Source organism: Doryrhamphus excisus, chromosome 14, assembly GCF_030265055.1.
Source record: "Doryrhamphus excisus isolate RoL2022-K1 chromosome 14, RoL_Dexc_1.0, whole genome shotgun sequence".
NCBI classification, from domain to species: Eukaryota; Metazoa; Chordata; class Actinopteri; order Syngnathiformes; family Syngnathidae; genus Doryrhamphus; species Doryrhamphus excisus.
In genome coordinates, this window is record NC_080479.1 from 16,645,413 (window position 1) to 16,659,095 (window position 13,683).

The window sequence follows — 13,683 nt, forward strand, 5'->3', positions numbered from 1 at the left end:
GAATGGGAAATTTACTTTGCTTTACTTTGGAAAAATCAGGGGGAAAGTAGTGTTACCATAATCACAAAATATGTAATAAAAATAAAAATAAAAATAAAAATAAAAATAAAAATAAAAATAAAAATAAAAATAAAAATAAAAATAAAAATAAAAATAAAAATAAAAATAAAAATAAAAATAAAAATAAAAATAAAAATAAAAATATAATATTACGAATTTATTGTTATAAAATCGTGACTTTTTTTCTCATGCAACACATTATTGTCATAAAATTACAACATTTTTTGCCAATTTCTGGTGGGTTTTTATTTTCTATACTTAAACTTCAATTTATTATTTTTACATAATAGCTTTTCTTTTTAGTTTCCTCATAATATTATGATGTTATTCTTTCCAGATGGATGTCTTGTTTATTTATTGTGGCGTATAAGAGACTCATTGTAATCTTTTCATATAGTATAATAACTTCAAAATAAATGTGTGCAGATAATCGTATTGATTCTCTGAGGAAATCTTGTTTTGCAAAAAAAAATGGAGGCGAGATAATAATTTTGGGAGAAAAAAAAAATCAACACACATCTGTACAGAAGTGAGACATTGTGCCGAGAGACCAGTCAAAACATTCAAATTGGATCGGAGACGATGCTTTGTCTCGGTTGTTGAACGTTCGGGAAGAGGGGGGTCGGGGGGGGGGGGGGGTCTCCGTTTTTGATTGACAGTCCGTGTGCTGTGCAATTAGCTCCGGTCCCTTGACGGTCCCTGCAGCCGGCTTTCAAGTCCCGTTTACGGCAGGAGCCAATCTGCTTCCAGCCGAGATCCTTCTCTCTGCTTTTCACAGATTTCTCTCTCTCTCTCCCAGTTTTCCCTAAATTCATCCCCTATCCTAAATTAATTCTTCCTATTTTAATAATAATAATAATTTTAAAATGACGCAAAGTGAGATACAGCTACTCTGGTATATATATAATGACTGCAGTTACCTTAAGCAACCGCTGGAGGTCGCTGTTTTCCCTTTTCGAGGTGGTATGCAATCAGAGCCATTTAAGGTAGGAAATTACCGTAATATATATATATTGTTTTATAATGCAAATACACAAAAACTTTATAAAATAACAATTACATTTTAACTATATTGACCTGTTTCTGTCTTTAATATATTTTCCTGTGACAAATATCTCAAATGTTTGTATTAACTCGATTAAATCAGTTTGGAATTTAAAATAGAACTCAATTATGTTCAGTTTTAATTTAGCATCATTCATTTATTTTAAAATTAAAATTGTCATTTTTGTCATTTTTCTTTATTAATACGAACAGGCTTAATGAAATCAATATAAAATAACATTTATAACATATTGTTGGAGTTACAAATTATTCCGACTAAAAAAATGCGTATGTGAGTATTTTAATATGCTTTTTAAATAAAATTAATTCAAATACAAAAATGTATTAATTCTGCCGTATGCTACAAAAAATAAAAATGTAATTTAAATTACTTTTTTTAAAGCCGAAATCAACGGAAATACCTGTTGCAATTATGCGCAACAAGGTGCACATGTGGTGATTTGTATGTGTGTGTGTGCGTAATTGTCTCAGTGTTTGCTGTGTGTGGTTCCATTTGGAGTGGGTGTAAAGTGTCACTGCGTGGACTATGTGGCCCCCCGAGTGTAAGCCGAACTTGAGTGTGAAAGTATTAGAGAAAAGTGGTGAAGTTAAATCTTTTAAAAGCGCTTCCATTTTAACGCAATTTTCGGGTTTGTTTATTTTATAGTAAATTTTAACGGAATTCTGAATGTGAACTCCTGCATGATGCGCATTTTATTGAAAATAAGGATGCGAAAAACCAAAAAGGAACGAGTGTTGATTTTAAATTGAATCGGGCTCAAGAAGCGCAGCCATTGGCTGGGGAAGAGGGTTCGAGTCCCCCTCAAGCTCCTCCCATCACGCTTCCAACCTTTTTAGCCGTGCAGAGGACTTCATCTTATAAGAGCCTCTGAGAGTCAGATGTCCATCCCGTCAGATCACCAGAGAGAAGAAAGGTGTTCAAACCCCTCCCATCACTGACTCCGGAGGGAGGCAACCGAGCAAGGCGCCTCGCTTTGACCCACCGGACTCTTAAATTATTGTGGAACCATGCAGTTGGAGAACATCCTCCCGAGTTCGCTACCCAAAACCTTCTACAATCTCTCCACCTCGGACAGCGTCAACGACAGCCCGAGGCCGGCGTCGCAACTCGAGTACCAAGAAGTGGACCGGACTGAATCGGAGTCCAACAGCGCGCCTAAAAAGTACCTAGGGAACGGGATGCTGGGTGACCCAGACGGGGACACCTTCGCAAAAACCGGGCCCGACGGGAGAAAAGGCTCCCCGGTGCTCGGTGAGGACGAGCTGAGTACCGGGCGTCGGTACAACTTAGACGAACTCGGTTCTGATCGGTATTTCATCTCGTCTTCTCAGGCGAGTTCCGACATGGCGAGTCCGTGTTCACTGTTTCCGTACGCAGGGCAAACCGGATCCGTGTACACCGGAACCACCGGGTCAAGGTATCCGGCTTCGCTTCATTACGGATCCGTACTCCCGCCCACCGGCTTCTCCTCTCCCGCTGTGTGCACCGCCCGGAGTCAGTTCAGCAGCGGCGGGTACCAGTTCGGTCAAGGGCCCGGGTGCTTGTATCCGTCCTATCCCGGCACCGGAATCGGTTCCATGGGTCTTCCCGGTTCCGGCGCAGGCCCCAGGGCGCAAGTGTATCTTTGTAACCGGCCTCTGTGGCTCAAGTTCCACCGGCATCAAACCGAGATGATTATCACCAAACAGGGCAGGTGAGCGAAACCGTTTTAATATTCCTGTACTTTTACGCACGGGCCACATAATTACGCACATAATTACGCACACATAATTACGCGAAATTCGATACATTTCGTTATGACAGCAGTCGCATCTTAATAAATTACTTCAGAAAATTATTAATATGTATTTATTAACTGTTAATTTAATTATTTTTTTATTTGATTTGATTTGCCAGACGGATGTTCCCGTTCCTGAGCTTCAACATCACCGGACTCAACCTCACGGCCCATTACAACGTCTTTGTAGAAATAGTTCTGGCCGACCCGAACCACTGGCGCTTTCAAGGAGGAAAGTGGGTCACTTGCGGGAAAGCGGACAATAATATGCAAGGTAGGCATGAATATTCGATATATATTTTTCCATATATACGAGTATTTTAATCGATATTTATTTGTGGGGAGCGTTTTTTTTTTAACAAAGAGTGAATTAATTAAATTTAATTCAATTAAATTAATTTAAAAAATGTTAATTAATGTTAAGATTCAACGAATTTAAACATTAAAATAGAAAACAGTAATAGAAAACATAATTATTAGAGAATTTAATTGTACTAGAATGACAGTGGTGCATGAATTGCCAATATTTATTATTATTATATTACCAAGTTTTATGACAAAAATGTAGAATTAAATGCATTATTCCATGATGCATTCAATCAATGAAAAAATCAATAAAAAATAAAAACCGTGCAAATTAAATTGTACTAAAATGATAGTGGTGCATGAATTGCCAATATTTATTATTATTATATTACCAAAATGATACTGGTGCATGAATTGCCAATATTTATTATTATTATGATTATTATATTACCAAGATGATAGTGGTGCATTAATTGCCAATATTTACTTTTTTGTTTGTTTTATGACTAAAATGTAGAATTAAATGCATTATATCAATGAAATAAAATCAATAAAAAATAAAAACCGTGCAAATTAAATTGTATTAAAATGATAGTGGTGCATGAATTACCAATATTTATTATTATTATTATTATTATTATTATTATTATTATTATTATGCCAAAATTTACTTTTTTTTAGTTTTATGACTAAAATGTAGAATCAAATGCATTAATAATAATAATAATAATAATAATTATTATTATTATATTACCAAAATGATAGTGGTGCATGAATTGCCAATATTTACTTTATTTTTATTTTTATGACTAAAATGTTGAATTAAATACAATATTTCATGATGTATTAAATCAATAAAAAATAAAAAAAACGTGCAAATTAAATTGCACTAAAATGATAGTGGTGCATGAATTGCCAATATTTATTATTATTATTATTATTATTATATTACCAAAATGATAGTGGTGCATGAATTGCCAAAATCTACTTTTTTTTGGTTTTGTTTTATGACTAAAATGTATAATTAAATGCATTATTTCATGATGCATTAAATCAATGAAAAATAATAATAATAATAATTAAAAACCATGCATTTTGCAGGTAACAAAATGTACGTTCACCCCGAATCCCCAAACACGGGCGCTCACTGGATGAGACAAGAAATCTCTTTCGGGAAATTGAAGCTAACCAACAACAAAGGTGCCAACAACAACAACACACAGGTGCGATGCTGGTTTTTGTTTATTCTAAGAAAAATAATAATAATAATAATTTAAAAAAATGTTTTTTTCAACTCCATCCTTAAATAAAGTTTTAATTTCCTTTTTTCCAGATGATAGTCTTGCAGTCTCTTCATAAATACCAACCGCGACTCCACATTGTGGAGGTGACGGAGGACGGGGTGGAGGACATGAGCAACGAGGCTCGAACCCAAACCTTCACGTTCCCGGAAAACCAGTTTATAGCGGTTACTGCCTACCAGAACACGGATGTAAGAGTTTTTTAGTTGCTTAAATGATTTTAATGGAATTGTGTGTGGTTGATCTCGGAATGTTGTTTTTTTTTCCCGCCAGATCACACAACTGAAGATCGATCACAATCCCTTCGCCAAAGGATTTCGGGATAATTATGACTCGTAGGTTTTTCCTCAGTGAGTTTGTTTTTAATTTGAGTTTGGAATTCTGATTTTAAATTCGGTTTTTCATTTTCCCGCAGAATGTACACGGCCCCCGAGAGTGATAGGTTGACCCCGTCCCCGACAGACTCGCCCCGATCCACCCAAATTGTTCCCGGCGCTCGCTACGCCATGCAGCCGTTCTTCCAGGACCAGTTTGTCAACAACCTGCCGCAGAACCGCTTCTACAGCAGCGAACGCGCAGTCCCCCAAACCAACACCTTACTGTCCCCGCAGAGCGACGACTCCGCCGGTGCCGCAGCCGCCGCTGCCGCCGCCGCCGCCTCCGCCGCCCAACGCTGGTTCGTCCCCCCGGTTCAACAACCCGGCTCCAATAAGCTGGATCTCTCCTACGAGAACGACTATTCAACCAGTAGTCTTCTATCCTACGGGATCAAACCACTTTCCCTACAGACGTCCCACGCTCTAAGCTACTACCCGGATTCGGCTTTCGCTTCCATGGCGGCCGGATGGGGCACCAGAAGCTCATACCAACGTAAAATGACCACGGGGCTTCCGTGGTCCCCTCGTCCGAGTCCGCCGACATTCCCGGAGGACCAGATACCGACCGCGAAAGACAAACTCCAGGAAGAAACCGCCGCATCTGCGTCAACTTGGATCGAGACGTCACAATCGCTGAAATCGGTGGATTCCAGCGATTCCGGCGTGTATTCCATGGTGTGTAAGAGACGCAGGATGTCCCCCGGGGGATCGAGCACGGAGAATTCTCCGACCATCAAGTGCGAAGACTTGACTTCGGAGGATTACAATAAGGACAACCCAAAAGGCATGGGTTATTACGCTTTCTACACAAGCCCCTAAGACTGCCATTTTTTTTATTTACTAATCTATCAATAATTGCTCTTCATTCCTTGTTAATGTCTTTTTTTTTTCTCTTTTTTTTTCTCTAAAGGTGCCAAAGCTTAGTGTTGCGCCCCCCCTCACCCCCCCCCCCCCCCCATTCTCCCCAAGCAAGCTGCACAACGTTATTTTCCCCAGGCTTCTCACATACCTGAACAGAAACATGCATAGTGATCGGATTGTTGGCTTTTGAACAAACATGTCCGTTTTTTTTGTTTTTGTTTTTTTTAAATACATTTTTCCTTTTAAAAAAAAAACAAAAAAAAAAATTGTGATTTCTTCTTTACTCAACCTGACCCCCCCTCGAAACCTTCTTGCGTATTTAAGTCGTTTTCCGTTGTACAGTATTTGTGCACTTTAGAATGTGATGTATCTTGTACAAATTGTCTTCATGGAGGTGTTATTAAATGGATAAATAAAGACGCTTTTTGTAAAGCATCTGGATGATTTTTTTTTTTCATATAACGCATCTTTAAAAAAATAAAAAATTAAAAAAAAAGAGCAGTTGGGAGTCTTGCATAACGTGATGCTGTATTGACCATATTTGGAATGAATTGGTACTGGTTGTTATTAAACGCATTCATGACTCAAATTAAAGGGGACTTAGGCTTGAATAAAGATGCGAATATTAACTATTTATTTTTTTAGCATATTTTTTATATGTTAATTCCGTGCACTGTAAACCCGAATAAGTTAGCAAAATTAAATAAAAAAATTTTTTAGTTCACAAACTCAAACATTTTGATTTTAATATTTAGAGTTGATTTAATTAAATTTAATTTATTCTTGGTTTTTATTTATTCATCTTTAATAGACTTTTTTTTTGTATAAGTAACTATGAATTATTTTAAGTAGGCTACACAAATTTGCAAAAATTAATCAAAAATTACAAGTTAAATAAACTGAAAAGACAGATAATAACAGATAATCACCATTTATAAGTAGAACTTTAAAAAAATTTAAAAAAAATTAAAAAAATTTAAAAAGTTAACTATACTTATACCAATTAATTATTTTTAGCATTTGGATTTACACTGTCTTAAGTTGTATGTTTTTAAGTTAATCTTACTTAATATAGCCATAGTTCAATTTAATCAAAGCATATTAGTTAAAAGAACTTAAAATGGAACAACATGTTAAATGACCTTGAAATAATTATGTTATTAGGACTTTTTAAAGAACTTTTTAAGTATGCATAAATTCATTTATTTAAGTACTTTGAACTGGGCTGACTGAAATGTAGAACGAATGTTGAAATCTACTCATCAACTGAGGATCGAACAAGCAATCACTCCACCACTGGAGCCAAGCCACCGTGCACAGAATGAGAAGAATTTTAGATGTTACGTTAAATGTAAAAAAAATTAAAAAATCTTTTTCATAAAATTAGTTGAATGCTTACAGCAAAATCAAGGATCGAACCAGCAACCATCATGCTGAGAAACATCCATTCTATCTCCTGAGTCAAGAAATTGCTATTCATTTCAATGAGACTATTGAAATTATAGTCAAAGTTATTTTTTTTTGGAAAAGCCAAGAATGATAGAAAGATAGCGAAAAATTTTGTTAGCATTTTGTGCGATCGAGATCGAGACATCATGCTTTTAAGGACAACAACCAGGTAGAGCAGAGCCCTCCAAAGTGTGGCCCGCGGCTCGTTTTTTTATCGACCTTGAGACCAAAACAGCCCCAGACCATCACACTACCACCACCATATTTTACTGTTGCTATGATGTTCTGGAATTTTTTGGTAGACAGCAACATTCCTGGTTCCATTTATCACAGCAAGTCTTCCAGGTCCTGAAGCATAAAAAACACCCTCAGACCATCACACTACCACCACCATATTTTACTGTTGTTATAATATTGTGGGATTTTTTTGGTAGACAGCAGAATTTATGGTTCCATTTATCACAGCAAGTTTTCCAGGTTCTGAAGCAGCAAAACAGCACCAGACCATCACACTACCACCACCATATTTTACTGTTGGTATGATGTTCTCAATTTTTTTGGTAGACAGCAAAATTCCTGGTTCCATTTATTACAGAAAGTCTTCCAGGTCTTGAAGCAGCCAAACAGGCCCAAACCATCAGACTACCACCACCATATTTTACTGTTGGTATGATGTTCTGGATTTTTTTTTATACACAGCAAAATTACTGGTTCCATTTATCACAGCAAGTCTTGCAGGTTCTGAAGCAGCAAAACAGCCCCAGACCATCACACTACCACCACCATATTTTACTGTTGGTATGATGTTCTCAATTTTTTTTGGTAGACAGCAAAATTCCTGGTTCCATTTATTACAGAAAGTCTTCCAGGTCTTGAAGCAGCCAAACAGCCCCAAACCATCACACTACCACCACCATATTTTACTGTTGGTATGATGTTCTGGATTTTTTTTTGATAGACAGCAAAATTACTGGTTCCATTTATCACAGCAAGTCTTGCAGGTTCTGAAGCAGCAAAACAGCCCCAGACCATCATACTACCACCACCATATTTTACTGTTGCTATGATGTTCTGGAATTTTTTGGTAGACAGCAGAATTCATGGTTCCATTAATCATAACAAGTCTTCCAGGTCCTGAATCACTAAAACAGCACCAGACATTACACTACCACCACCATATTTTACTGCGGCTAGGATGTTCTTTTTTTCTGAAATGTTACTTTTACACTAGATGTAATGGGAAACATTCACATGCCATTCATGGATAATGGCTCTCACTGTGGTTTGCTGGAGTCCCAAACACAGGGCCATGTATTTTTTTTTCCTACATTACTAATAAAATTATTATTTCTTTTAACTTTACTACTACAATATAAAACAATTTTCTTTTACTATTAATAACATTGGTAACCAGTTACATGTCAAACACAGCAAGTGACAAACATGTAATAGTAGTTTTAATATTAATATTCAACAAATATATTGAAATGCTAACATCCAATCATCTCCCCATAAATGAAACTCAGTTTGACTTAATTTGCATGCTGGAATTCTAATTAATTCTGTTGTCAGACTCCTTAACAAGAGGAAGAGCCTAAGTGCAATTAACACCTCCTCCTGTAAGGTAGATTGTCCCCGCCTCTCAGGAAAAGCTGTAAAAAAAAAAAAAAAAAAAAAAAAAAAGGCTCTTGGGGTTTTGCCGCCTGCAGTATAAAAAAATGTTTGCACTGATGTCAGCAAATCGTATGTTAGAGGATGGTTTCCTTTCTATTGTATTGTAAAAAAATAAAAATAAAAATAAAAATAAAAATAAAAATAAAAATAAAAATAAAAATAAAAATAAAAATAAAAATAAAAATAAAAATAAAAATAAAAATAAAAATAAAACAGCTACACACAATAACCAGCACAGATAGCTTTCTAGTTCTTCCAGAATCTACACCTATTCAGCTGTATTTTTATGGATTCTGTGATTCTTGTGAAAACAATCTGTTTTAATGTATTCCAACCATGTCCCGCCTCCAGGCACGCCCACTCCGTTGTGGTTGGTCACACTCCCAAGTGCTTAGAAGGACTTCCGATGTTGTGCGGCTAGCTGCCACGAACTTATAAACGGTAAAGCGATTAGCGATTAGCGATTTAGCTATACCATACAACCATATGTGTTGGATCCTAAATCCGAGCCAAAAGTAGAAACTGGACAGTCCGATGTTTTCTTAAGAAAATAGTTACTTCAAGTCGTCTCGCAATGGTTATTAGCTTTAGCATTTTAGCTTTTAGCTTTAGGCTTTCTACAGCATCGAGAACATGTAATTATTTTTGCGAGACTACCAAAAAATCTTGTAGAGCCACTGATTGGGGTGGGAATCAGCTATTAGCACCCCACTTCCTGTTTGCACACTCTATAATGCTACACAGACAACCACTTTTTTGCCATGACTTAAAATAAACGCTGGTTTTGTGGATCGGATTTAGGATTCAGGACTTTTGTTCCTTGACTTACACAAAGCCAGCGTTTATTTTAAGTCATGGAACAAAAGTGGTTGTCTGTGTAGCATTATAGAGTGTGCAAACAGGAAGTGGGGTGCTAATAGCCGTTTCCCACCACAATTAGTGTCTCTACAAGACTTTTTGGTAGTCCCGTAAAACTAATTACATGTTTCCAATGCTGTAGAAAAATCCCAACGCTAATATGCTAAAGCTAATAACCATTGAGAGACAACTTGAAGTAACCTCTTTTCTTAAGAAAACATCGGACTGTCCAGTCTCTTGTTTCGGATCGGATACCAATAAACTCTGGCTTTGTGTAAGTCATGGAACAAAAGTGGTTGTCTGTGTAGCATTATAGAGTGTGCAAACAGGAAGTGGGGTGCTAATAGCCATTTAGTGGCTTTATAAAACTTATTTCATGGCTCAGACTGTTTGACAACGCCAATTACACAAAGTCGTTACATTTTAATACAAATCGCGTAATAGTAATCATATTTTTTTAAATAATATTTCCCAATTTTCTTTCATAGACATGACAACAAAAATGCGACAACACTCGATTGTCAAAAGCACAGACTCGAATCGATAGATTTCTCTCTCTAAACCATCCATGCAAGTAGTAGAGTAATCAATAGTGTGTAATCAATAGACACCTCGCACAGCATGCATCCACAAATTCAGATCATGTTGAGAAATAATTGACATGATCTGACACATTAACATAAGTCCTGAAAAATGTACTATGTTCGATACCGGTCTGTGTCATGTCAATAATAAAAGCCTACTGGGGCCATGTCCAGTTTGAGTTTTATTGTTTATAGTATTGTTTGATTTTATTATTATGATACTTTAAGACTATAATCGCTCAGTGTATTGTTAGTTTATTTACTGCTAAATACAAGGATGAAGAGTCTTGAACCAGTCATGATGTGCTATATATATCACTATATTGATACTTACTATGGTACCCATTATGTCATTGGATGCTCATATCACCTTGTACTTCAGTACGAGGTACATTATTTAAAACAAAAAAACAACCTTAAACTGCATTATGGAAAGCATGATGATGTTCAAATCAAAATACAGAAAATACTGAAAATACAGAAAATGCTGAAAATACTGAAAATGCTGAAAATACTGAAAATACTGAAAATGCTCAAAATACAGAAAATACAGAAAATACAGAAAATACAGAAAATACAAAAAATACTGAAAATACTGAAAATACTGAAAATACTGAAAATACTGAAAATGTTCAAAATACTGAAAATACTGAAAATACTGAAAATGTTCAAAATACTGAAAATAAAGAAAATACAGAAAATAAAGAAAATACAGAAAATACAGAAAATACAGAAAATACAGAAAATGCTGAAAATACAGAAAATACAGAAAATACAGAAAATACAGAAAATACAGAAAATGTTCAAAATACTGAAAATAAAGAAAATACAGAAAATAAAGAAAATACAGAAAATACAGAAAATACAGAAAATACAGAAAATGCTGAAAATACAGAAAATACAGAAAATACAGAAAATACAGAAAATACAGAAAATACAGAAAATTCAGAAAATTCAGAAAATACTGAAAATGCTGAAGATACTGAAAATGTTCAAAATACAAAAAATACAGAAAATACAGAAAATACAGAAATACTGAAAATACTGAAAATACTGAAAATACTGAAAATGTTCAAAATACTGAACATACAGAAAATACAGAAAATACAGAAAATACTGAAAATGTTCAAAATACTGAAAATAAAGAAAATACAGAAAATAAAGAAAATACAGAAAATACTGAAAATACAGAAAATACAGAAAATGCTGAAAATACTGAAAATACTGAAAATACTGAAAATACAGAAAATATACTGAAAATGTCCAAAGTACAGAAAATATGCTGAAAATGTTCAAAGTACAGAAAATACAGAAAATACAGAAAATACAGAAAATACAGAAAATACAGAAAATACAGAAAATACTGAAAATGCTGAAGATACTGAAAATGTTCAAAATACTGAACATACAGAAAATACAGAAAATACAGAAAATACAGAAAATACAGAAAATACAGAAAATACAGAAAATACTGAAAATACAGAAAATACAGAAAATACAGAAAATACTGAAAATACAGAAAATACAGAAAATACTGAAAATACAGAAAATACAGAAAATACAGAAAATGCTGAAAATACTGAAAATACAGAAAATACAGAAAATACTGAAAATGTGAACTTTTGTAAGGTGTGTAAAAGTTTACACCACATGTAATGGGACATTAAAAAAAACAACAGTAAAATATGGTGGCGGTAGTGTGACGGTCCGACGTTGTTTTGCTGCTTCTTGCTGTGATAAACGAAAGGTTTGGATTTTTTTCCCCTTTAATAACAAAAAAAATCATTACAAAACTGAATTTTGTGTTCAATAGTGTTGTTGGACTAATATTTATATTTATTTAGTGAATCAGGAAACTGAATTTTTGACATCCCTCAAAATGACTGATGATGCTGGCAGAGGTTCCCAGTTGAAATCACGCCGCTCACAAGTCTGTTGGAGTGAGACCACGGTGTGAGATGATCCCCAAGTTAGCAGGGCCACAACTGTTTTGAGGAAACCATTGTGTTGGCAGAGAGACCCCAGAGGTGAGAGACACCAGTGTCAGGGTTTGTGTCGATGGGAATGGTGTACGTTCGAGTCCCGCGTGGTCCCCCGTTGGGCATGCACGGACCCAAAATTTCACTGACTTGATGGTTATTTTTCTGCAGAAAACACATCTAATTCAGCATAAGTTGATAATAATAATAATAATAACACTGAATCTCGGTTGCCACTTCCTGTCCGTCTCTAAACACGTTCCCCTAAGCACCAGAACACACATATAGCTACACACACACAACTATATCATGTAATCAGAGTGCAAATGTAACTATAGGGGTGTTATTTAATGTCTCAAGGGCTCTAATTATGTTAAAATAAATGTATGGAAATGACAAAGCAGATAATAATAAGCAGCTGGTGGCAAACCTTAGTTGACAACTTTAATAATTGACTGAATGCATAGGACTCGAACCGGGGGGCCTTGACTCACTGGCGTATGCCTAATATTTGGCGAAGGTATCCCGCAGCTAAGGTGCACTTAACAGCATATTGATTTCAAACCCCTGTGTTCCCTTTGGAGGCTAGCGGGGAGGGGGGGGGGGGGGGGGGTTGGGGGGGGGGCACAGCCTACCTCTTCTAACCCTTCCGACCCACCACCCGCCACCATTTACCCACCGTCTACCCCCAACCCTGTGTTGATTCGGATACACCATGCTGATCATTGGACTCTACGACCCCCCCTTCCCTTTCAGCTTCCCCGAGGAGTTGAACTGAATTCAGGTGGGGGGGGGGGGGGGGGGGCACTAAGGTTCCCATAAGATCCCAGTTTCCAGAGTGTTCTTTGGGGTAGGACATGAAGAGGCAGCCGCATGGAAAAGATATGGGGTCAAAATCAATGCATTGGCACTTTGACGGGGAGGGGGGGACGGGGACGGAGGGGCTCCAACAGATCTCTCTCTCTTGGCACCCTCAAAAGCCTGGCCACTCGAGACAAAACAACCTCGAGTGAACCCAGTGGGACAGAAGGACTGGAGAGCTTTGCAGGCCCAAACATGGAACTGTCAATATTTATTTGGTGGCTTGAGTCTGGGAAGACTGGGAATTACACTGCGGATCTTGGATTCTTTTGGACCGGATATATCAATTTTTGGACTTTCCGATACAAAATTAGCATTTTTGTATTTGAACGGTAGCATGGATTCGGTCAATATGTTCACGTTGTAGTCATTTTAGCTAGTTACTAGGAATATATCGGATATATGTATATGTGTTCGGAATCTGATTGTTTGGTCCTGAACCTCTTTGCCTTGATGGCTTGAGTCTAAGGCTGGGAATTACACTGCAGATCTTGGATTTTTTTGGACCGCATATATACATTTTTGGACTT

The 13,683-nt window shown here is 36.4% G+C and overlaps 1 protein-coding gene across 3 annotated transcripts; it reads left to right on the forward strand.

The window, feature by feature from the left end:
• The first annotated feature begins 1,556 nt into the window (after positions 1-1,556).
• eomesa (eomesodermin homolog a) lies at positions 1,557-6,183 on the forward strand. Of its 3 annotated transcripts, none has more exons than XM_058047888.1 (7): positions 1,557-2,377; positions 2,504-2,819; positions 3,023-3,177; positions 4,311-4,432; positions 4,543-4,701; positions 4,784-4,845; positions 4,926-6,183. In XM_058047888.1, exons 1-7 carry the CDS (start codon positions 2,134-2,136, stop codon positions 5,704-5,706), a joined length of 1,839 nt encoding a protein of 612 aa, XP_057903871.1. In that variant the 5' UTR covers positions 1,557-2,133; the 3' UTR covers positions 5,707-6,183. The 3 variants fall into 3 exon arrangements, with proteins under 3 accessions (XP_057903871.1, XP_057903870.1, XP_057903872.1); XM_058047889.1 differs by having other exon boundaries at positions 2,251-2,377; positions 2,458-2,819; XM_058047887.1 differs by having other exon boundaries at positions 1,557-2,819.
• Positions 6,184-13,683: the final 7,500 nt, after the last annotated feature.